At 40.7% G+C, this 26,619-nt stretch overlaps 1 protein-coding gene across 3 annotated transcripts in view; it reads right to left on the reverse strand.

The window, feature by feature from the left end:
* The window catches only part of COL4A6 (collagen type IV alpha 6 chain), a 247,557-nt gene that overhangs the window by 26,779 nt on the left and 194,159 nt on the right, over positions 1-26,619 (reverse strand). For all 3 annotated transcript variants that reach the window (XM_075835804.1, XM_075835802.1, XM_075835803.1), the window contains 6 exons: positions 20,630-20,800; positions 20,384-20,527; positions 13,216-13,341; positions 11,465-11,646; positions 8,028-8,091; positions 1,290-1,364 (listed from right to left, as the gene is read on the reverse strand). In XM_075835804.1, the coding sequence (XP_075691919.1) occupies positions 1,290-1,364; positions 8,028-8,091; positions 11,465-11,646; positions 13,216-13,341; positions 20,384-20,527; positions 20,630-20,800 (762 nt within the window). The remainder of the gene's footprint in view (positions 1-1,289; positions 1,365-8,027; positions 8,092-11,464; positions 11,647-13,215; positions 13,342-20,383; positions 20,528-20,629; positions 20,801-26,619) is intronic.

The following is a 26,619-nucleotide window of genomic DNA, read 5'->3' on the forward strand; positions in this document are numbered from 1 at the left end:
GCTCTGGACTTCTAAACTATAATACAGCCTATAATTTAGGAACAATGTGAGATCAATAATGCAATGTATTTACAAAGTTACTCAACTGTTTATGTAGTTTAAAGGGGTTTATCCACTGCTGGGACCCCCACAGATCGTGAGAACGGGGGTCCCAAACCCCCAGATTCTCCTTACTGCACCCCATCCAGTAAGGAGGAGCTTAAATGAAGTGGTTAGTCGAGCATGCGCCATCGCTCTATTCAAAGTCTATGGGAATGACGGAAACAGCCGAGTATAGCACTTGGCTGTTTCCGTCATTCTCATAGACATTGAATGGAGCGGCGGGCGCATGCTCGACCACCGCTCCATTCATGTCCTCCTCACTGCTGTTGAGCAAAGAGGTGGAAAGTTTGGTTCGGGACCTCCGTTCTCATGATGGCTGGGGCTCCCAACAATCAGAAAATGATCACCTATCCTGTGGATAGGTGATAATTTATGTTTCTTGGAAATTCCATTTAAGGTCTCATTCACATCTGCTTTGGGGGATATGTTAAAGGCCTCCGTTGCAGATCCGTCCGAAAATACTGGAAACAATAGGACAGCACGCTGCGCTATTATTTCTGGTAAAACCACGGACACCCGGACGAAAACCTGACAAAATCCAATAAAGTCAATGAGTTCCGTCGGTTGCCAGTGATGTCCTTTGTACAACGAAACCAGTGCTTCCAATATTTCCGTTCTGCTCTGATGGAGCAGAACAACGGAAACACTGACGCAGCTGTAAACCCATAATTGGTCTGTGTTTAAACTTTGAAAAGGCATTCAAACATGGACAACCATGCACTAAGGGCCCATTCACAGGAGCGTGAATAACGTCCGTGTGCTGCGCATGGAAAACACGCGCAGCACAAGGACCCATTGATTTCAATGGGGCCGTTCACAGATGCGTGAGTTTTCACGCAGCGAGAGTCCGCTGCATGAAACTCACTGCATGTCCCATATTGGTGCGTTTTCACGCACCTACGCACCCATTGAAGTCTATAGGTGCATGAAAACCACACACTGCACACGGATGCACATCCATGTGCGGTGCGTGATTTGCGCATCAATTCGATTGAAAGAAAAAAAAGATGTGATTTGCGAGTGCGTGGATAACGCATGCCACTCGCAAAGCACACTGATGCATAACGCAACACACACGGACCAGATTCACGCACGTTTTTCACACGCTCGTGTGAATGAGGCCTAAAACTGAGTTGTAAAGCCTTTCAGCTAAAATGGATTTATAATTAATGCCAATGAAACATTACCTGGATTTCCTGGTAAACCTCGTTCTCCTTTGAACCCTGGTGCACCAGGCTGCCCTAGTGATTCTCCACGTTCACCTTTAATGAGAAAAGGAAAATTATTATTTTTACCTCATGTATTTCTTTTATTAGAAGTCTCTAAAATCAGGGCTGGCCTTAGGCTAGATGGCACCCTTTGTGGAATTTTCTTTTGGAAACTCCCACCTGTCATAAGAAAAAAGAGAAGCATGCTTGGCTGTTTCTGAGGAGAGCCTAGCAAAGTCGATCACAAGTCAATCCAGATCCCCTACAGCTCCAGTGCTCTGCTGCCCAGCATTCATTATTAGCGCAGGTCAGAAAGTGCCGGGCGGTGTTAGGGATGACGTCTTGCAAGGAAGGTGGAGCAGAGGATCAGGATCAGGACCAGTTCCAGTGTAATGTGGATAGACACAGTAGACCCCACTTTGCCCCAATATTTTCCACTCATTTTATTATGGGGAAATGCGGAAAGAATAACAATACCTGCCTTTTTTGTTGTTGCTATTTTCTGTATTGTATGGCTTGTTATGTTATGGGCATACCAAATATGTTATTTACTATTTTGTGGTGTTTATTTAACCCCTTCCCTCTTTAGCCACTTTTGACCTTCCTGACCGAGCCTCATTTTTCAAATCTGACGTGTCACTTTATGTGGTAATAACTCCGGAATGCTTTCACCTATCCAAGCGATTCTGAGATTGTTTTCTCGTGACACATTGGACTTTAAGTTACTGGCAAAATTTGCTCGATATGTTCAGTATTTAATTGTGAAAAACACCAAAATTTAGCGAAAAATTGCAAAAATTTGCATTTTTCTCAATTTAAATGTATCTGCTTGTAAGACAGGCAGTTATACCACACAAAATTGTTGCTAATTAACATCCCCCATATGTCTACTTTAGATTGGCATCGTTTTTTGAACATCCTTTTATTTTTCTATGACGTTACAAGGCTTAGAACTTTAGCAGCAATTTCTCACATTTTCAAGAAAATTTCAAAAGGCCATTTTTACAGGGGCCAGTTCAGTTGTGAAGTGGCTTTGAGGGCCTTATATATTAGAAACCCCCAAAAAGTCACCCCATTTTAAAAACTTCACCCCTCAAAGTATTCAGAACAGCATTTAGAAAATGTCTTAACCCTTTACACATGTCACAGGAATTAAAGCAAAGTAGAGGTGAAATTTACAAATTTCATATTTTTTTGCAGAAATACATTTTTAGTACAATTTTTTTTATAACACACAAGGTTTTACCAGAGAAATGCAACTCAATATTTGTTGCCCAGTTTCTGCAGTTTTAGGAAATATCCCACATGTGGCCGTAGCGTGCTACTGGACTGAAGCACCGGCCTCAGAAGCAAAGGAACACCAAGTGGATTTTGGGGCCTTATTTTTGTTAAAAAATTTCCCCACATGTGGTAATAAACGGTTGTTTGGAGACACGGCAGGGCTGAGAAGGGAAAGAGCGCTATTTGGCTTTTGGAGCTCAAGTTTAGCAGGAATGGTTTGCGGAGGCCATGTCACATTTACAAAGCCCCTGAGGGGACAAAACAGTGGAAACCCCCCACAAGTGACCCCATTTAGGAAACTACACCCATTAAGGAAATTATCTAGGGGTATAGTGAGCGTTTTGACCCAACAAGTTTTTTGCATAAATTATTGGAAATAGGCCCTGAAAATGACAATCTAAATTTTTTCAAAGAAAATCTAGGTTTAGCTAATTCTTTCTCATTTCCACAAGGACTGAAGGAGAAAAAGCACCGTAAAATTTGTAAACAAATCTCTCCCGAGTAAAACAATACCCCACATGTGGTAATAAACGGTTGTTTGGAGACACGGCAGGGCTGAGAAGGGAAAGAGCGCTATTTGGCTTTTGGAGCTCAAGTTTAGCAGGAATGGTTTGCGGAGGCGATGTCACATTTACGAAGTCACTGAGGAGACAAAACAGTGGAAACCCCCCACAAGTGACCCCATTTTGGAGACTACACCCATTGAGGAAATTATCTAGAGGTATAGTGAGCGATTTGACCCCACAGGTTTTTTGCAGAAATTATTGGAAGTAGGCCCTGAAAATAAAAATCAACATTTTTTCAAAGAAAATGTAGGTTTAGCTTATTTTTACTCATTTCCACAAGGACTGAAGGAGAAAAAGCACCACAAAATTTGTAAAGCAATTTCTCCCGAATAAAACAATGCCCCACATGTGGTAATAAACGCCTGTTTGGAGACACGGCTTGGCTTAGAAGGGAAAGAGCGCTATTTGGCTTTTGGAGATCACATTGAGCAAGAATGGTTTGCGGCGGCCATGTCACATTTGCAAAGCCCCTGAGGGGAAAAAACAATGAAATGCCCAAAACGTGACACCATTTAGGAAACTACACCTCTTGAGGAATTCATCTAGGGGCGTAGTGAGCATTTTGACCCCACAGATGTTTCATAGAATTTATTAGAATTGGGCAGTGAAAATAAAAACAATCCTTTTTCTTCAATAAGACGTAGCTTTAGCGCAAATTTTTTCATTTTCGCAACAAATAAAGAAAAAAAAGAACCCAACATTTGTAAAGCAATTTCTACCGAGTACGGCAATACCCCATATATGGTCATAAACTGCTGTTTGGGCACACGGCAGGGCTCAGAAGGGAAGGACCGCCATTTGGAGTGCAGATGTTGCTGGATTGGTTTCTAGGCGCCTGTGGGCCCAAAACAGTGGAAACCCCCGAGAAGTGACCCAATTTTGGAAACTACACCCCTCAATGCATTTACCTAGGGGTGTAGTGAGCATGTTAACCCTGCAGGTGTTTTGTAGAAATTAGTGTGAACTCGATGTTGCAGAGTGAAAATGGGATTTTTTCCACAGATATGTGGACAATATGTGGTGCCCGGCTTGTGCCACCATAACAAGACAGCTCTCTAATTATTATGCTGGGTTTCCTGGTTTTAGAAACACCCTACATGTGGCCCTAATCTCTTGCCTGGACAGTCGACCAGGCTCAGGAGTGAAAGCGTACCATGTAAAATTGAGGCCTAATTTGGCGATTTACAAAGTATTGGTTCACAACTGAAGAGGCTCAGATGTGAAATAATAAAAAGAAACCCCTGATAAGTGACCCCCATTATGGAAACTGCACCCCTCAAGGCATTTATTAAGGGGTGTAGTGAGCATTTTCACCCCACAGGTCTTTTCCATAAATGAATGCGCTGTGGATGGTGCAAATTAAAAATTTATATTTTTCCCTAGATATGCCATTCAGTGGCAAATATGTCGTGTCCAGCTTGTGCCACTGGAGACACACACCCCAAAAATTGCTAAAAGGGTTCTCCCGGGTATGACGGTGCCATATTTGTGGAAGGAAACTGCTGTTTGGGCACGCTGTAGGGTTCAGATGGGAGGAAATGCCATTTGGCTTTTGGAGCGTGGATTTTGCTTGGTAGTAGTTTTGTTTGGAGTCTTACTGGTGTTTCCGTTTATAATGTAGGGCATATGTAAGCCGGGCGGAGTATATAAGGGGCATAGTCAGGTGGTATAATAATGGGGTAAAAAAAAACAATAAAATAATCCATAGATGTGTGTTACGCTGTGAAGCAATCCTTTCTGCACAGGCCGGTGTCGCACTGATATATGGCGTCCTTTATTATCCCCCTTTTGATCCACACTCCGCGCCTTTGTAGTTTGGGGAATTTTGCTGGGAAGGTGTTGTCCTGGTATAATACGGGATCCGTCGCTTCCAGCGGATATGTTTGGGCCCTCCCTTTCCTGGTTCCCTAATTTTAGGTCCTTGATAAATCCTCTCTTCAAACAGAAGAAATGTTCCCCACGGGCACAACTGCATATTTTTTTATTTCCTGACTTATTGGAGCCATAACTAATTTTATTTTTCATAGACGTAGCGGTATGAGGGCTGGTTTGTTGCGGGACGAGCTATAGTTATTATTGGTACCATTTTGGGGTACATGCAACTTTTTGATCACCTTTTATCCTATTTTTTGGGATGCCAGGTAAACAAAAAACGCAATTCTGGCACAGCTTTTTTCGTTCTTTTTTATACAGCGTTCACCACGCATTATAAACTACATGTTAACTTTATTCTGCGGGTCAGTACGATTCCGGCGATACCTAATTTATAGCACTTTTTTATGTTTTACAACTTTTTGCACAATAAAATTACTTTTGTAAAAAGAATGTATTTTTTCTGTCGCCAAGTTGTGAGAACCATAACTTTTTAAATTTTTTGTCCACGGAGGTGTATGAGGGCTTGTTTTTTGCGGGACGAGCTATAGTTTTTATAGGTACCATTTTTGGATACGTGCGACTTTTTGATCACTTTTTATTCTAACATTTGTAGGGCAAAGTGACTAAAAAACAGAAACTCTGGTAACGTTTTTTACGTTTTTTTTTTACGCTGTTCACCGCGTGCAATAAATAATATAATATTTTGATACCTCAGATCGTTACGGTCGCGGTGATACCAAATACATATGGTTTATTATTATTTTTCAATAATAAAGGACTTGATAAGAGTAAAAGGGGGATTGTGTTTTATTTGATTACTTGAGACTTTTATTGTTTTCAAATTTTTATTATTTGCACTTTTTTTTACACTTTTTTATACTTTTTTTTTACACTTTTTCTTAAGTCCCACTAGGGGACTTGAAGGTCCAACGGTCAGATTTTTTTTTTTCTAATACATTGCACTACCTATGTAGTGCAATGTATTAGATCTGTCAGTCATTCACTGACAGCAAGCCGATTAGGCTTCGCCTCTCGGCGGGGCCTAAATCGGCTTCCGTAATGGCAGAGCAGGAGACCATTGTGTCTCCTGTTGCTATAACAGCAGTCGCCAGTCCTGATTGCCTGTCAGGGCTGGCGATCTGCTAGTAACCGCTACGATGCAGCAATCGCTTTCGATTGCTGCATCGAAGGGGTTAATGGCAGGGATCGGAGCTAGCTCCGGTTCCTGCCGTTACAGGTGGATGTCAGCTGTACAGTACAGCTGACTTCCACCGCTGATGACGCCGGATCAGCTCCTGACCCGGCGCCATCTTGCCGGCAGCTACGGAAGCCGATCAGGCTCCGCCGCCGGGCGGATCTTGACCGGCTTCGGTGCTAGGCAGACCGGGAGGCCAGTATTAGGCCTCCGGTTGCCATTGCAGCCACCGGAACCCCGGCAATTTCATTACTGGGGTTCCGATGAGCTGCAAACACCTTAAGTGCAGCGATCGCGTTTGAGCGCTGCACTTAAGGGGTTAATGGCGGGGATCGAAGCTAATTTCGGTCCCCGCCGTTACAGCCGGATGTCAGCTGTAAGATACAGCTGAGATCCGGTGATGATGGCACCGGCTCAGCTTCTGAGCCGGTCCCAAACATTCGGCGTACATGTACGGCAAGATGCGGGAAGTCAATGCTTTCCATGACGTACATGTACGGCAAATGTCGGGAAGGGGTTAATGGCACCGTTGTTTATTTAGAAACGAGAACTTGATGGGTAAAAAATTATAGTGACATTTTACTTTTCATCTTTTTTTTTCTCCCTGTAATGTCCTGACATACGTCTATATATCTGTATATACCGGTACATTTTGCCTGTGATAAATAACAATATTTAGGCCTTTACCATGTCAGAGAAGCATTGTGCCAGAAAGGGCTGCATGGGGGATGAGCAGAGTCAATATTAGCGGTGCTGCAGCCGATAGAGTAGGGACCCACTTTAAAGAGGGCGTCGTGAAGTGGCAAGAGGGCTTATACAGTTTGATCAAAATGTTAACAAAGAACCTCATGTTCATGTTTATAAATTATGCCTAGCGGCTCAGATCATCGTATATATAGTGGATATGCGGTCCATGTCTAGTTTCTCACAATATCAATATTAGAAGCACTAAGCTGCATAGAAGAATAGGCGTTGGCCACTCTTTCGCTGAGAGTCTCACTGCAACTTACTGATCAGCTGTGGTGATACGGCAGCACCTCCTTGTCAGTGAGGGAATGATGCACCCTGTGCAGTCGCACAGGTTGCACACTCCTAAGACCGGCCATACCTAACACTATTACATGCAGGACTTCAGACAAAGCAGCATGTATATGTGAGATCTGCTATAAAGCGGTTGTCTCATCAAAGACAACCTTTTATAGATAGGAGCCACCACAGTGAAACGCAGATTGTTGTAAGTCTGGCTCTTGGCCAACAGCTGGATTTTCTGTGGCAATCCGTGGCTAAACAAACCTTTTCCCTGTAGTGGCTGTATACAGATGAATGGCCGTCCATGTTATACATGGATAGCTTTAGTCCGACAGAATGGGAGTCGCTGCTATATGACTCATAGAGGGGGTCCTCAGCCGGCGACCCCCTCTATGATGTTTATATGCCCTCATAGAATATTTGGAAAGAGGTATCTTTATATGACAACCCCTTTAAGGTCAGTTTGACTAGGATATAAGAATGTTATTTAACTCATCACTAATAAAATGGTACTCTAACACAATTGCGGTATAAGACAGTGATTTGTCTACACACGTTACTGTATAACTGAAGATAGCACTTGACAGAAAAGAAGAGAGATGAGTTTTCAAAAATTAAGTCAGAGATGAAGACTTAGGTATTGTAAGGAGCGGGGCCTTCAACCCTGTATAGTAGCATGAGGCTTTGTCACATTGAAAAAGAGACTGTCATGAACTTTACTCAATTCAAGCATTTTCGGCTTATATCCAAGCATTTTCATGTCATAATCACCTTTGATTCCTGATCGACCAGGGGAGCCAGCAAAACCTGGGGTTCCAGGTAAACCTTCAACACCCTGTAAATTACATATTGAAATATAAGTTTCTAAGTACATATCATGTTGATTAAATTGTGACCCCCAACATTTTTTTTTAAAGAATTACAGTTTAGTTGGTGCTTTACATGATAATGGTTCCATTTAAACAAATATTATTAATGTGTCAGCCTAATGATGTTATTAGGGGTTTCAAACTCGGCCGGGTAAGTGGGCCACATATAGAAAAAATGGGAAGTTGACGGACCGCATTACTTTCAAACTTGATACAATACAAAATTATTGTTAATCAATTAGTTATTTGAACTACTATAACACTATATTACTATAATAATAATACTACATTACTATAATAATAGCGCTAGGTTTAAAATTTGAGAGAATTCTCCCCGTGCTTATTTCAACAATCCAGTTTTCCATTTTAAGTGTCGCTAAATGCAGTCCAGCGGCTCAGTTGGCAGCGTTTGACAGACACACATGTCAAGATTGGGCAGCCCCTTTTTAGATAGTGCCACAGAGTCCTCTGTAGATAGTGCCACAGAGTCCTCTGTAGATTGTGCCACAGAGTCCTCTGTAGATAATGCCACAATGCCATCTGTAGATAATGCCACAGTGCCCTCTGTAGATAATGCAACATACCCCTAGATAATGCTACAGTGTCCTCTGTAGATACTGCCACACACCCACTTGTAGATAATGCCACAGTGCCCTCTGTAGATGCTGCCAGTGCCCTCTGTAGATGCTGCTACAGTGTCCTCTGTAGATGCTGCCACAGTGCCCTCTGCAGATGCTGCCACAGTGCCCTCCATAGATGCTGCCACAGTGCCCTCTGTAGATGCTGCCACAGTGCCCTCCGCAGATGCTGCCACATTGCCCTCCGCAGATGCTGCCACTTTGCCCTATGAAGATGGTCACAGTGCCCTCTGCAGATGCTGCCACAGTGCCCTCTGCAGATACTGCCACAGTGCCCTCTGCAGATACTGCCACAGTGCCCTCTGCAGATACTGCCACAGTGCCCTCTGCAGATAATGCCACACCCACCCCAAGTAGATAGCTCAGTATTACCAGCAATAATACAGACTACAAGCAGGGGGCAGCCAAAGATGGAGGTCTGTGAGGTGCAGATTTGGCCATTTGCTGTAAAGCACGAAGTGATGTCAGAGAAGGGGGCGTCATTTCCTGTGGTGTTAAAAGAGTAGTCCACTTATGTCAATTGAATGTTATTTTTGTGTAATTAAAAGTTATTCAATTTTCCAAAATATTTTCTGCATTAATTCCTCACAATTTTCAATATCTCTGCTTCTTGTCCTTCAGTAGGAACATTCATAAATCACTTCCAGTGGATGCAATTCTGTCCATGGTCATGTGATGTCCCAATGGAGTGTAACGATAACTACCATATATTGTAAAAAATATAAATCTGAGCCTCCTGACGAAGCCGGTCGCAGGCGAAACGCGCGTCGAGGCGTTCTTGTGCCATCTCTTCACGTCCCTTGTTTCTATCATGTCTACAGGTATGTTGTCCCTTTTGGATTATACTTGGGGCATGTACTAATGCTTGTTTGCATATGCGCTGCTTATTTTCAGCGGGTGTCTGCTATGCATATTTTGCACTAGGCAGCTTTTTTACAGATATAGTCACTTTTTGTATCCTTTGCCTTATTGGCAGCTTGCTACATTTGTATTTATGGCATGCTAGTACTGGGACGTTTTTGAGATTGGTTGTCTCTTGTTTTCCTTAAGGTATGTTGTCATCTATACCCGATCGCTACCTCTCTTGATATATGATCCGTCTTATTCTTATTATATTTATTATTGTGATACCATGTATTGTTATGTATCAATAAAGATGTATATTTTTTACAATATATGGTTGTTATCTTTTCACTCTATTGGGATGTCATGTCCCCTGCGCTTTTGCGCTTTTTAGGTTGCTTCTGAGGCTTGTTGGGGACTTCCCTTTTGCTCTACCTTGTTTTGAGGTTCTTTGTAGGTTTACTACATGGTCATGTGATGAACACACAGGTGCTGGACTGATTATAGTTACAGTATGTGTGACAGAATTCTGTCTTTTAACGATCCCAGCACCTGTGTGTCCATCACATGACCATGGACAGAATTGTATCCAATGGAGGTGAACAACAAATTTTCCTACTGAATGACAACAAGCAGAGATCTTGAAAACTGTGAGAAATTAATACAAAAAGTATATTGGAAAATTGTCTAACTTTTAATTATACAAAAAATAACATTAATTTGCTGAAACTAGACAACCCCTTTTAGGACCTATAGTGTACAGAACAACATGGAAAAATGCATTTGAGGGACCACAGGGAAAGAATTAATGGCCCTGTTATGTTACACGATACTAGCAGCAAATGCATTGAATATTAATAAGGTGCCCAGTGTTTTCCTTTAAGACCAAAATAAAATAACTGTTTCCATAAAGTGGTAAAAACAGGACTTCATCCATTGTCTTTAATATACCAGATTTAAGGTACACTCATAAAAGTAACATTCTATGTATTAAAGAGGCTCTGTCACCAGATTTTGCAGCCCCTATCTGCTATTGCAGCAGATAGGCGCTGCAATGTAGATTACAGTAACGTTTTTATTTTTAAAAAACGAGCATTTTTGGCCAAGTTATGACCATTTTTGTAGTTATGCAAATGAGGCTTGCAAAAGTCCAAGTGGGTGTGTTTAAAAGTAAAAGTCCAAGTGGGCGTGTATTATGTGCGTACATCGGGGCGTTTTTAATACTTTTACTAGCTGGGCGCTCTGAAGAGAAGTAACATCCTCTTCTCTTCAGAACGCCCAGCTTCTGACAGTGCAGATCTGTGACGTCACTCACAGGTCCTGCATCGAGACGGCCACATCGGCACCAGAGGCTACAGTTGATTCTGCAGCAGCATCAGCGTTTGCAGGTAAGATCGACTTACCTGCAAACGCTGATGCTGCTGCAGAATCAACTGTAGCCTCTGGTGCCGATGTGGCCGTCACGATGCAGGACCTGTGAGTGACGTCACAGATCTGCACTGTCAGAAGCTGGGCGTTCTGAAGAGAAGAGGATGTTACTTCTCTTCAGAGCGCCCAGCTAGTGAAAGTATTAAAAACGCCCCGATGTACGCACATAATACACGCCCACTTGGACTTTTACTTTTAAACACACCCACTTGGACTTTTGCAAGCCTCATTTGCATAACTACAAAAATGGTCATAACTTGGCCAAAAATGCTCGTTTTTTAAAAATAAAAACGTTACTGTAATCTACATTGCAGCGCCTATTTGCTGCAATAGCAGATAGGGGTTGCAAAATCTGGTGACAGAGCCTCTTTAACAGTGCTACTTTAAAATATTTGTTCCAAACTGTTCCAAATTTACAAAGAAGACTTACACTTGGTCCCGAAAGGCCTGGAAAACCTATGATTCCTGGTGCTCCCCTCAATCCAGGGAGTCCTGGCCTTCCATTTGGTCCAGGGAAACCAGGATCTCCAGATCTACCTTTTTCTAGTCCAGAGGGGGCTGGCAAACCTGGGAGTCCAGGTGACCCAGGAAGACCAGGAAAACCTTTATCACCTAAAATGAATTTAAATATTGACATTTAACTAACAGGTTCTATTTTCCACAATGAGTATTTGATCAAAAGTGATAGCTGCCCATTAGAGCTTACAATCTGAGGATAAGCAAACACAGCAGCTATATTGTCCAAGATGAAACGTGGATGAAATATATATATATATATATATATATATATATATATACACATATACAGGGTGGGCCATTTATATGGATACACCTAAATAAAATGGGAATGGTTGGGGATATTAACTTCCTTTTTTTGGCACATTAGTATATGGGAGGGGGGGAAGTTTTCAAGCTGGGTGTTGACCATGGCAGCCATTTTGAAGTCGGCCATTTTGTATCCAACTTTAGTTTTTTCAATGGGAAGAGGGTCATGTGAATCAAACTTATCGAGATTTTCACAATAAAAACAATGGTGTGCTTGGTTTTAACGTTACTTTATTCTTTCTTGAGTTATTTATGTCATTATGGGTGTCAGGTCCGAGCATTCTTAGATGAACAGTTTCCTGGAAAGTGGATTGGTCGTTGTGGGCCAGTTGAATGGCCCCCTAGGTCTCCCGATCTGACCCCCTTAGACTTTTATCTTTGGGGTCATCTGAAGGCAATTGTCTATGCTGTGAAGATACGAGATGTGCAGCAACTGAAACTACGGATACTGGAAGCCTGTGCTAGCATTTCTTCTGCGGTGTTGCTATCAGTGTGTGAAGAGTGGGAGAAGAGGGTTGCATTGACAATCCAACACAATGGGCAGCACTTTGAACACATTTTATAAGTGGTCAGAAACGTGTAAATAACTCATGAAAGAATAAAGTAACGTTAAAACCAAGCACACCATTGTTTTTCTTGTGAAATTCTCGATAAGTTTGATGTGTGACATGACCCTCTTCCCATTGAAAAAACGAAAGTTGGATACAAAATGGCCGACTTCAAAATGGCCGCCATGGTCAACACCCAGCTTGAAAAGTTTCCCCCCTCCCATATACTAATGTGCCACAAACAGGAAGTTCATATCACCAACCATTCCCATTTTATTTAGGTGTATCCATATAAGTGGCCCACCCTGTATATATTTCCACATTCAGTGAGTTAGTATGCTGCTACAAAAAGCAGTCCTATTTGGGGAAGAAGTTTTTTGTTGTTTTTAAAAAAAAAAAATCAGATAAAAGCAGGCTTACAAATGTCTGTCAGTATGGATAATTGTCCTTTTATAAAATTCTGCTGACAGCTGATGTTTTTACCGTGAAATTCCTTCAAGATACTAGTAGATCATCTATAAAGACTAATAATCTCGTACTTCTAGTTTCCAGCAGATAAATGCAATATAATGTAGAATCTCACAGGACCAGAAGCAGAAAACTGAGCACAGATAAACATTTATGAAATTCCCGATTACACCTTACAAGTCAGCTGTATCTATCACTGTCCAATGACTGTCATATTTGAAAACCCAGCTTGACGTTATATTTGTGATGGACTAAAACTGTTACTAAAATGTGATGTTCTCTGCTTCAAAAAATTCTAAGACAAACCAAACATTCGTATTACAGATAGAATAAGTGCTACCTCTTGGGCCAGGAAACCCTGGTAGTCCTCCTCTTCCTGCAGCACCACGATCTCCTTTCAGAATATTTTGGTCTATAATTCCTGGTGGGCTTGGTGGGCCTGGTGGGCCTAGATCACCTTTACTGCCTGAAAAATACAGTCAGATATGTCAGTCATACATGTTTGAACATCATCCTTATGTTTAGATGTAACATTAATAGAGTATGCAAAATATTTCATTAAATTGGAACTCATTGGGTCCGAATTATTTTATATGCCTCGTATATAAATGCATTATGCGTTTGTCTCGAATCAATAAAAATCGGGTTCTCAGGAAGCTCCTTTAACATATTGATAATACTGTGTAGAATTGTTGGATTCACTTAAGGGCTATGTAAACTTTGAATGTGGTTATATATATATATATATATATATATATATATATATATACAGTGGAGGAAATAAGTATTTGATCCCTTGCTGATTTTGTAAGTTTGCCCACTGTCAAAGACATGAACAGTCTAGAATTTTTAGGCTAGGTTAATTTTACCAGTGAGAGATAGATTATATTAAAAAAAAATAAGAAAATCACATTGTTAAAATTCTATGTATTTATTTGCATTGTGCACAGAGAAATAAGTATTTGATCCCCTACCAACCATTAAGAGTTCAGCCTCCTCCAGACCAGTTACACACTCCAAATCAACTTGGTGCCTGCATTAAAGACCGCTGTCTTACATGGTCACCTGTATAAAAGACTCCTGTCCACAGACTCAATTAATCAGTCTGACTCTAACCTCTACAACATGGGCAAGACCAAAGAGCTTTCTAAGGATGTCAGGGACAAGATCATAGACCTGCACAAGGCTGGAATGGGCTACAAAACCATAAGTAAGACGCTGGGTGAGAAGGAGACAACTGTTGGTGCAATAGTAAGAAAATGGAAGACATACAAAATGACTGTCAATCGACATCGATCTGGGGCTCCATGCAAAATCTCACCTCGTGGGGTATCCTTGATCCTGAGGAAGGTGAGAGCTCAGTCGAAAACTACACGGGGGGAACTTGTTAATGATCTCAAGGCAGCTGGGACCACAGTCACCAAGAAAACCATTGGTAACACATTACGCCGTAATGGATTAAAATCCTGCAGTGCCCGCAAGGTCCCCCTGCTCAAGAAGGCACATGTACAGGCCCGTCTGAAGTTTGCAAATGAACATCTGGATGATTCTGAGAGTGATTGGGAGAAGGTGCTGTGGTCAGATGAGACTAAAATTGAGCTCTTTGGCATTAACTCAACTCGCCGATTTTGGAGGAAGAGAAATGCTGCCTATGACCCAAAGAACACCGTACCTACTGTCAAGCATGGAGGTGGAAACATTATGTTTTGGGGGTGTTTCTCTGCTAAGGGGACAGGACTACTTCACCGCATCAATGGGAGAATGGATGGAGCCATGTACCGTCAAATCCTGAGTGACAACCTCCTTCCCTCCACCAGGACATTAAAAGTGGCTCGTGGCTGGGTCTTCCAGCACGACAATGACCCGAAACATACAGCCAAGACAACAAAGAAGTGGCTCAAAAAGAAGCACATTAAGGTCATGGAGTGGCCTAGCCAGTCTCCAGACCTTAATCCCATCGAAAACTTATGGAGGGAGCTGAAGATCCGAGTTGCCAAGCGACAGCCTTGAAATCTTAATGATTTACAGATGATCTGCAAAGAGGAGTGGGCCAAAATTCCATCTAACAAGTGTGCAAACCTCATCATCAACTACAAAAAATGTCTGACTGCTGTGCGTGCCAACAAGGGTTTTGCCACCAAGTATTAAGTCTTGTTTGGCAAAGGGATCAAATACTTATTTCTCTGTGCACAATGCAAATAAATATATATAATTTTGACAATGTTATTTTTTTTTATTTTTTTTATATAATCTATCTCTCACTGGTAAAATTAACCTAGCCTAAAAATTCTAGACTGTTCATGTCTTTGACAGTGGGCAAACTTACAAAATCAGCAAGGGATCAAATACTTATTTCCTCCACTGTATATATAAAAATGTTAGTCAGTGTGTTTAGTGCAACATTCAAATTCGTTTTTTATTAAAAATAATTTTTCGTTTTTGAGATACTGCTGCTCTGTATCCTGTATACAGAGCAGCTGTATCGTTTGCTATGACCTGAATCGGTCAGTCTCCGATACTCTGGATCCACCTGTAATCTATCACATCTAAGTTATGAACTTAGATGTGATAGATTACAGGTGGATCATGCAGGACCCGCTTTCACTGAACCCATCAGTCCCACTGACCAAACGGGTACAGGATTCAGTGAACGATACAGCTGCTCTGTATACAGGATACAGAGCAGCTGTATCTCAAAAACGAAAAAATATTTTTTAATAAAAACTAATTTGTCCCTATAAAAGCAATACTGTGTTATGTCTAGTGCAGGCCAGAGTGGTGGTGCATAACTTTTGTCTCTTTAGAGCTCATTGAATCACTGTGCTATGAACTGCCCCCTTAGGCCCTGCACTAGGCATAACACAGTGATTCAGTTTTACCTAGAGTCATCCTTAAAAGTTTAATTGTGTCCCTTTGGAGTGGTACAATCTGACAATGTGGTCCTTGAACCAGAAAAGGTTGTGCACCCCTATGTAGACCAATGATGTAGACCTCACAGGTGACCAAACAAAGAAATGGCCTGAGCCTGACTGCCTGGCATTCAACAATATGCTTATAGGAGTATTCCTAAAAATAAACATTTATGCTTAACCGGCATAACCCAGGGGACCCCCCCTGTCCCTGTTGAGCCCTTCAGGACTGCAAAACCTAGCCGCAAGTGGGAGGAGAGAGAGTCGGCCTGGAACGTGTGCAACACTCTCCATAATAGGCTAACTGGGTTTCATATAAATGTTTTCATGCAGAAAGTAAACTTAAAGAACACTAAAATGTAAAGCATAGTATTAAAGGGTATTCCAGAAAAAGTGGTCTCACCTATTATTGTGGACACCTCAGATACTAATCCAAGGTCTCAAACTGAACCCCAAAGGTTGGATAACCCCCTACTAATACAGGAGATACTAAGTGCAGTTAAAGGAACAGACTGCAAAGTTACGGGCTTGTATGTTCAGTTGGATGGGGAGAAACTCGATATTTCATCAATAAAGTCCAATGTGTCAGTAATTCGCAATAGAATTGATGAGGCTGAGGGCAGAATTTCCCTCCTAGAGGACTCTATGGCCGTACTATCAACGGAGGTTACGGAACTTAAACAAGATGTCAAACTCCAACAAAATAAGCTCACTGATATGGAGGCTAGATACGCAGAAGATGTTCTCCTGTTTATAGGGGATGTATCTTCGGTCGACCATGTAATTCGGTTATACCAAGAGTTTGGTGAGCGGGCTGGGCTTCAAATTAATTGTCAGAAATCAAGTTTGTTAAATATCTCGGCTGAGGTTAACCTCGATCAGATTTCCTCCTAGAACTCTGTTGAGGTGTTTAAATATTTAGGTGTAAAAATTTCTAGGGACCCCGCAGACTAAATTACACTGAATATAATTCCTCTGTTTGCATTTTTGAGGGGGAAAGTTAAAGCATGGAATAAGTTACCATTGACCAGAGCTGCAAAAATTGCACTGATCAAAATGTTTTTTTCACCTAAAATATAAAACATTTTCTCCAACTGTCTAATTTGGTTACGGGGAAAAATTAGTAAAACTCTAGAAACTATCTCTAATTACGTCATTTGGAACAGGAAAAAAATTGCTTTAAATACTCTTATTATCTTACCGGTAACCAAAGGGGGCTTTGGCCTTCCTGATTGGAGGAAGTACTTTTTAGCTTCTTAGTTCTGGGACAGGGAGGGCCTGGGGGCTAATAGATTTTTGTTGAAAACACTAGGGGACAAATGGTCTAATATATTTGAAGCTCTAGAAGCCAGGGTTTTGAATTCCTCTGATTTGGGACTTGGGCCTATTTATGATAACCAGCAGCGGGTCTGGGATGCTGTCAAACTCATGGAAAAATTAATATCGTTATTGAAGTCACTCCTCTATGGGACAATAGGAATATTGGTGAGTATGACGGCCTCCCAGACTGTTTGTCTTGGAAAAAGCATCACATCACAAGGATATCACATTTATTTAATAATGCACAACTAAAAACTTTTATAGAACTGCAGAGACTGTACAAGGTCTTTGATTACGGTCTGTTTAGATATTTTCAAATTAAAAATGCCTTTTTGGCCATTAAATATAAATCACGGTTTGAAAGTAAGAAAGGACTTTTGTCCTCACTATATAAAAAATTCCTTTTAGGGGATGAAGGAAATCATATTAAATCAAAAGGAAAATGGGATAAGGATCTTGGGATCAGGATCGATTGGGGGTTAGTTTATAAACATATCGGAGAAGCATCATTGAATCACGATCACCGATTTATTTGTTTTATGATCAATTATAGACTTTATTATACACCGAAGCTCTTAAGTTATGGGGTTAAGGAATAATGATAATTGTCAGAAATGTGGTATACATCAAGCGGATCTTATCCACTTGTTGTGGCGTTGTTCCAAGCTACATAGATACTGGAGTGGAGTAGCAGCATCTGTTTCTAAATTAATTCGGAAAGAGGTTTCAATCGAACCGATGCTATTTATTTTTGGCATCTCAGGTCTTTTGAAAGACTGTGGTTGTAGCAAACTAGTAAGAAAAATTTTGTTTCTGGCAAGATTGGTCATCATTTAAAAAATGGATGTCAAGAATTGCACCATAAAGTGAATAGAGTGATGCTTTTAGAAAGATCATATTACTTGACGCTAAGTAAAGAGGAAGAGGGAATTTTTTTATAAGATCTGGAACAGATAGATAATGGAACTATCCCCCGAACAGAAAAAGACCTTAGGGCTGGTTTAAAATGTGTTAGTAGTTGTTTGAGGAGTAATGGTTTTTTTATTATTTTTTGTGTTGTTTTTTTTATTATAATTTTTTTAATATATTTTTTTAAATAATTTTTTTATTTTTTATTATTTTTCTCTCTCTTCTTTTTGGGATAGTGTCTGTACTACATAATTATTTTATTTTTAAATGATGTTTACTCGGAACATTTTCTTTGTTTTTTTAATGTAGTATGGAATATTTTGTTATTTAAATCAACAACAATAAAAAATTATATTATAAAAAAAAAGGGTATTCCCACGATAGTAGAGGATGGCATATTGCAGATATGCCAGCCCTTACTGAACGGTGAAGGTTCAGTGGAGGGTGAAGGTCAACCCACTGTGCAGGAAACTGCAACATAGTATCATTCACCCCGGATCGGCGGGTCACAGAGGTCGGACCCAGCATTCCATGATGAGAAAACCCTCTTTAAAACGTTAAAAAAGTAAACAATTTTATAAGCAAAAAAATATAAAGTTATTCATATGCACTTAAATGATTCTGGAGGTTATCAAAAGTTGATGTATTTGAGATACTATAGTGTGAACATTAGCACATTTTGACAGTCCCTCTTCTCACTTCATTTAGAGCAGGGGTGGGGAACCTTTTTTCTGCCAAGGGCCATTTGGATATTTATAAAATCATTCGCGGGCCATACAAAATGATCAACTTAAAAATTAGCCTGCCATATTTGGTCAAACATTGAATTAACTCACCCGTAATGTGAAGGCTGGAACTGCTTCTCTTTGGTGAGTTGTGTGATGTTAGCCGGTATTGATGATGTTTCTACTGTGTCGGTCAGTCTGGAGCGCAGTCGACTCATTGCAATGGTAAGTCTTGAAAATAACTGCTCGCAGCAGTAAGTTGTTCCGGCTTACTTAAAGGGGTTTTCCCATCATGGACATTTATGACATATCCACCTCTGGGACCCGTACCTATCTCTAGAACGGGGCCTCCTAAACCCCGTTCTACCTCTCTGAGTTCCGGCTTATTTCCTACATGAAGAAGAAAACAGCGTAGCTTGTTGAGCTGCTCTGTTTCCGTAACTCCCATAGTAGTGAATGTCAGTTACGGAAGCAGTGAAGCATGCGAGTTACGCTGTTTCCATAACTACTATTCAGTTCTATGGGACTTACGGAAACAGCGTAGCTCCACGACCTACGCTGTTTTCTTATTCACGGTCGGAAATTAGCCAGAACACATAGAGGTAGAACGCAAATTAGGGGGCCCCGCATCTATCGGACATTTATGACATATCCTGTGGATATATCATAAATGTCCTTGATGAATGATGAAAAAAAAAACTTTAGTCACCTGACCTCACTGCATGCTTTTAGGACAGGTCCTATCCTATGTCTACACTACGGCTAAATTTCTACATTTATGCCTCAGCTAAGTTTCTAAATTTTAGGTCAGGAGCAGGAGGAGGGCAGATGGAGTCAAGTACTGAGCATGCGGCGGTCTGAGTGAGGAGGTCAGTGCGTGCCAGGCTCGGGAGTGGACCAGTTCAGTCACCTGACCTCACATCAGATGACTGGACTGGTCCACTCTCGGGCCGGCAAACACCGGCCCCACTCAGACTGCCGCCATACTTGGCTCAGACCGCCGCCCTCCTCCTGCTCCTAAATGTGAATGAGTTAAGGAGGGAATGACACGGTGGCAGCGGCGGTCAGAGTGAGGTCGGGGCGTGCTGTAACACGAGTGGACCAGTCCAGTCACCTGACCTCACGTCACTGACGTGAGGTCAGGTGACTGGACTGTGCTGGCCCGGGAGTGGGAATGACACGGTGGCACCGGAAGTCAGAGTGAGGTCGGAGCATGCTGTGACTGCAGTGGACCAGTCACCTGACCTCACATCACTGACATGAAGTCAGGTGACTGGACTTTGTCGGCCCGGGAGTGGACCAGTCCGGTCACCTGACCGCACATCACTACCTCAGGTCACGTGACCGGACTGGTCCACTCTTGGGCTGGAACGCACCGACCTCACTCAGACTGCCGCCGCTGCCATACTTGAGCCAAGTAGTGAATGATCTTGCGGGCCTTATACGGCCTGCGGGCCGGACGTTCCCCACCCCTGATTGAGAGATAGAGAAACAGGGTCTATATTCTTATGACAGCACCTGAAGGACAGTCATGGGAAAATGGATTTCTCTACCAACACCTACTCTATTAAATTAAAGTAGCTCAACTTTTACTTAAGAATCCTACTAACTATTGTAAAAGATATGATAGATATTTCTTCATTACCTTGCTCTCCTTTTCTCCCATCAAATCCAGGAATGCCTTCTCTTCCAGGTAATCCATTAAATCCTTTGAATCCAGAACTACCAGGAACCCCTGGCCGACCGGGCATTCCAGGAAAGCCAATCAACCCTGAAGAGCCTTTATCACCTGAAAATGAATAAATATTTGTAGAGCATTGTATCTTATGCATGACTATCAGTGCATTATGTACAGTTTCTACCACATTTTAATTTATATTAAAGTCCCAACCTTTAGGTCCTGGGAATCCAGATACAGCATCACGGCCACTAGGACCTGGAGATCCAGGAGGTCCTAAGGCTCCTGGGCGACCAGCATCTCCATTAGGACCTGGGCGGCCTTTTAACCCAACTGGGCCAGGGGCTCCCCTATCTCCAGGAATACCCTTTGCTCCTGGAAAACCTGAAAATAAGATATACAATGTTACAAACTGAAACCAAAGATTGGAAAGTAAAAATACCCATGTCACTTCTAGAGGATCCTTAATGGAAAGCAGCGAATGATCCTCCATTAGTGAAAGGTAAGACGAATAATAACAGAACTTCGTTCTGCTACATACAGCCACCTACCGGAAAGGGACGTTAGCTGCAAAAGCATTAGTTTTCTAATAAAATGTAACCTATTGCAAGGATTACTGCCTATAACACTACAACTGACGGCAGTGAAACCCCTTATGATGATATATTTTACATATTGATGTGACTGAATAAGACAAGAAGTTGAATTTTAAGTCACAAAACCCAACACCTGCTTTAACAGAAGAATGAGTAAACGCCATTCCATGCACATTTTAACTTGAACCATTGTAAGGGTGGTGTGCTTATATTCTGGTTGATCTAAAACCTGTGAAACTTTAAGCAGTATTTCAAATTCAGGGCAGAGGAGATAGTTTCATATGTATTTTCCTTACATGGAAACTGCACCTATTTAATTGTCCCTCAATCCATATGTCAGCTTTATTCAAATGTTACTATTACAGAGTCCAGTAAGGTCAATATACATGGCAAAATGGCCACTGGGAAACTGTTTGGTTTCTGTTGTCAACCTTAGATCTCATTTGAGAAACATCCATTTATATTTAATAGCAAAATAATCTAACAAGTGTACTTCTATGCTAAAGCTAAAGCTGGCCATATACTAGATTTCAGGCAGGGTTTTCCGAACAACTTGTCATTCACGCTTGTTCTTTGGAGGTAACGCAAAAGTTAAAACGACAAATCACCATTCGATCTTTGCCATGATCTGTGACATGTGTTACATAGTTACATAGTTATTATGGTTGAAAAAAAAACATATGTCCATCAAGTTCAACCAAATGAAGGGAAAAAGGAAAGGGGTGAAACAAAAATTCTACACATTGACATAGGAGCTGATATTGTTTAGTTCTAGGAAATTATCTAACCCTTTTTTAAAGCCATCTACTGTTCCTGCTGTGACCAGATCCTGCGGTAGGCTATTCCACAGTGTCATACCCATGGCCGCGGGCCGTCAGGCTCACTTACGTCCTGACGCCTGCAGCCATGGAACTGTGAGCGCTGGTCCCCATCTCCTCTTCAGGAGACGCCAGTGCTCACTTCCGCTTCTCCCGGCTGGGTCCTGTAGGGTGCGCACGCACGCTCGTGCCCACTCTTAAAGGGCCAGCGTGCACACCTGAAATGAATAAAAAATTTATTTTTATTTTTTCCAACTCTAGGGCATCCTTTCTATGAACTGGAGACCAGAACTGAACTGCATATTCTAGATGAGGCCACAATAATGCTTTGTAAAGTGGTAATATTACATCCCTGTCCCGCGAGTCCATGCCTCTTTTAATACATGACAATATCTTGCTGGCCTTTGAAGCAGCTGATAGACATTGCATGCTGTTATTTAGTTTATGATCTACAAGTACACCCAGATCCTTCTCAACAAGTGAATCGCCTAGTGTAGCTCCCCCTAGGACATATGATGCATGCAGGTTGTTCGTACCCAGGTGCATAACTTTACATTTATCTACATTAAACTTCATTTGCCAAGTGGATGCCCAAACACTCAGTGTGTCCAAATCGGCTTGTAATTTACGAACATCTTCCATAGACTGAACTATATTTCATAGCTTGGTGTCATCTGCAAAAATAGGAATAGTGCTATTAACCCCATTCTGTATATCATTAATAAATAGGTTGAATAATAGTGGTCCCAGCACTGAACCCTGGGGTACATCACTTATAACCAGGGACCATTCAGAGTAGGAATAATTTACCACAACTCTCTGGATACGGTCCTTGAGCCAATTTTCAATCCAATTACAAACTATACTTTCTAAACCTATAGACCTTAATTTACCCATTAGACGTCTATGAGGGACAGTGTCAAATGCCTTTGCAAAGTCCAAAAACTCTATATCCACAGCGGCCACTCTGTCTAGGCTTCTACTCACCTCTTCAAAAAACAAATTATGTTAGTTTGTCAACTTCTGTCCTTAGTAAAACCGTGCTGGCTGTCACATATAATACTATTTTTTGTTACATAATCCTGTATATAGTCCCTTAATAGCCCCTTAAACATTTTTCCCATGATGGTTTACTGGTCTATAATTACCCGGGGAAGACCTAGAGCCCTTTTTGAAAATAGGCACCACATTTGCCCTGCGCCAGTCCTTTGGCACTATACCAGTCACTAGAGAATCTCTGAATATTATGAAGAGAGGGACAGAAATAACTGAACTAAGTTCTTTAAGAACTCTAGGGTGTAACCCATCTGGTCCCGATACCTTGTGCACATTTATTTTATTTGACTTAGCTTGGACCATATCTACAATGAGCCAATTCAGTATATTAATTGATGTATTAACAGCACTGGCACCGGCTACATCAGCTGCTCCTTCTTCTGTTGTATATACAGAGCTAAAGAACCCATTTAGTAACGCTGCCTTCTCTTGATCCCCTGTGACCAACTCCCCATTACCACTATGTAGGGGTCCTACATGTTCAGACCTTGGGTTTTTTGCATTTATATACTTGAAGAATTTTTGGGGATTTGTTTTGCTATACTTGGCCACCTGCCTTTCATTTTGTATTTTTGCTGATTATATTACTTTTTTACAGATTTTATTAAGCTCTTTATAATTTACAAAGGCTACAGCTGTACCCTCAGATTCGTATTTTTCAAATGCCCTTTTAAAAAAAATAAATAAATATATATATATATATATTGCCCTTTTTACAGGTGTAAGCCATGTGGGGTTTAATTTTAGTTGTTTATACTTGTTACCTATAGGAGTAAGTTTTGCACTATAATTATACAAAGTGGATTTTAAAATCTACCATTTACCACTTGTACCATTATTTGACATTAGTTGTTCCCCGTCTATGTCCTGAATTGCAGCCCAAGACTGGGCTTCTATTGACGCATCTGTTGTATTACTAATGACTGCACCAGTCAACAACCAAAAAATCCAATAGAATAGATCTTTTCCACTTGTCGGCATCTGTTACACTGAATTATTTAATGAAAAGACACACATGGTTAGCAGAAAATACAGTACTATAAATCTGACAATTCAGATGCCTAATATCTTTAGTGTATGGCCAGCTTTACTGTTGTGGTCCTCGAATGACAGAGCACAACACCCTCTCCTTGATATGGATGACAAAAAGTAAACCTGGGATTTCAAAACCCCATAATCTGGTTATACTGGTGTTTGCAGATTTTCCTCATACCCAACAGTTTTTTTGGTCTTGAGTGTGTGTCAAATTTATAAAGTCAATGTGAGAGTTTGTTATTTTTTTCTTTTTGCTTTTAGAGCTCTCATTCATGAACTTCCTTGGTCTATCTGACTAGGGAATGGGTTATAGGATTATATATTATTGAGTATAATGCAAGGATAAGGAAGTCCTTTATTTTTGGTTTACATTTTTTTATAAAATTGGGGAAAAATGTAGAAAGTGCTTGCGTTTATTTTGCAATACTTACTTATGTGACCTTTTAGGCTCCATGGAGCTAGTATGTACACCAAAGTTTTATACATTCCTGCAGCAATTTGCAATTTGGTAAATATTTCAGCATTTTTAATGACAATAGAAGGCACTTTTTTATACATATGTCCCTCTAAGTTTTCCTGCACCAAAAACAAGCAGAAGATAGCAATCTTCTTCAGTGATTCATCCTAAGGCTGAGGTTGTCATGCAACTTCTATGCAGTTATTTTTTTACTCATGTTTTTCTTTTTAATATTTGTTAGCTGAAAAAATGTGCATTACATTACGTTATATTACATTACGTTGTTCAATTCTCAAATTATCTTCTCAGTATCTTCATTTAATCAATATATGTCCTGATTTCACCCACATACAGTGTATATTTCTCAAAGCATATGGGCAAATTGTAAACCCATACTTACATATGAACAAATCAAAAACATTCAAGACAATATTTTTGTCTCAGTGACATGGATGTCAGTGAGGCATCTACCAATCAACAGATGCCCTATTCTTTGAGAAAAGTTAAGGACCGTTCAATCACTAAGAGTATATTTTTTTGTAGTGCTATCATGTGCTCCTTCTTTTATCATCGAATCATGCAGGAAAATTGACTTTTTAGCAACTGCAATTATTAAAGTATATATTACTGAAAATATTTTACTCTGAAATCTTCTCCAGACTTCACTGTTTTCTTTCCTTTTGCCTCCGATAAACCAACCAATATGCCAAACTAGGCTGAGATGGATTAGTCAATAATAATGGACCCAAAGTATGAAATACTGCTTTGTTTCATAGTAGAACTTTTTTGTAGCAGGTAATGCATATGAAGAATGTTTATTTTCAAATCACATTAAATTCTTCAGCAAAAGAGTAATTTTGTTTTTCGTACCACACGAGCCCATAACACAATGGTTCTTGTAGTGCGTGTATGAAATAAGGGGTGTCACCTATAGTCAATGCCCGCAGCATCAAAAGCTGGGCTGTTAGTCCGTCTGCTTTTATGCTAGAGAGCACTTTCTCACCTTGGCAGCCTATGTGAAGAAGCCGAAAACCATAGAGAATGACATCAAAATATGGAGGATTGGTGATATTTGGAATTAAAGCATAATGAAGGAAAACAGACAAAATGTATGAAAGATAGCACACGGTGAAATGGAAATTGCCAGCAGAGAGATACAACAAAACAAGTGATTCATTTTCTTTATGAGAGAACCCGATGGAAGGAAGGAAATGAATGATAACAAGTAAAGAGAATATGATATACCTGAACTTGATTGGTGATTTTATTTAGCCACCTGATTGAGTTTTGGTTAATGATCAGAATTAGAAAATCATTACAAATCAGAAGCAGAAATTAAGACAAGCACATGAGGAGACGAAAGACAGTATTTTATGAGAGGTACACTATGATGCCTCCAATCTTTACTCATTTATATTATGATAATGTCAACTGATCAATACCCCTCTCACTATACAGAAAAAAATAGTAGGTTGGCACACAACTCATTCATATACAAATTAAGTCAATAATTTTTATTTTCATGAATCCATGAATCATAGATCACTCCATTGTGCTGTTCAGAGTGCTGTAACTCTGTGAGCCTGATGAAGGACGAAAATGTTGCTACAATCTACACAGTGTGTGATGTATGATATGGGTTAATTGAAATAAGAAATCTCCCATTGATTTCAATGGGAGGTGTCGGCGTCTTTTTCCCGCGAGCAGTAAAACTGCCTCGCGGGAAAAAGAAGCGACATGCCCTATCTTCGGGCGCTTCCGCCTCTGACCTCCCATTGACTTCAATGGGAGGCAGAGAAAGCGTATTTCGCGCTGTTTTATGCCCGCGGCGCTCAATGGCCGCGGGCGAAAAATGGCGCGAAAATCGCCGCAAAAATCGGCGTGCAGGGAGAGGAAAATCTGCCTCAAAGTTCCAAACTGAATTTTGAGGCAGATATTCCTCCCCAAAAATACTCCCTGTGAACATAGCCTAATATCGGTGTGCCGACCTACTAGTTCTTTTTTAATTGTTTGGGTGGTAAGGAGGTTTACCACAAGGTCTTAAGAAGATTTGAGATTTGATAGTGCTGCCTGATCTACTCACCCCTGCAAAATAACTTCATTTTTGAAAGTATATATATATATATATATATATATATATATATATAATATATATATATACACTACCGTTCAAAAGTTTAGGGTCACTTAGAAATGTCCTTATTTTTTAAAGGAAAGCACTGTTTTCTTCAATGAAGATAA

This window comes from Rhinoderma darwinii, chromosome 8 (assembly GCF_050947455.1).
Source record: "Rhinoderma darwinii isolate aRhiDar2 chromosome 8, aRhiDar2.hap1, whole genome shotgun sequence".
Classification (NCBI taxonomy): domain Eukaryota; kingdom Metazoa; phylum Chordata; class Amphibia; order Anura; family Rhinodermatidae; genus Rhinoderma; species Rhinoderma darwinii.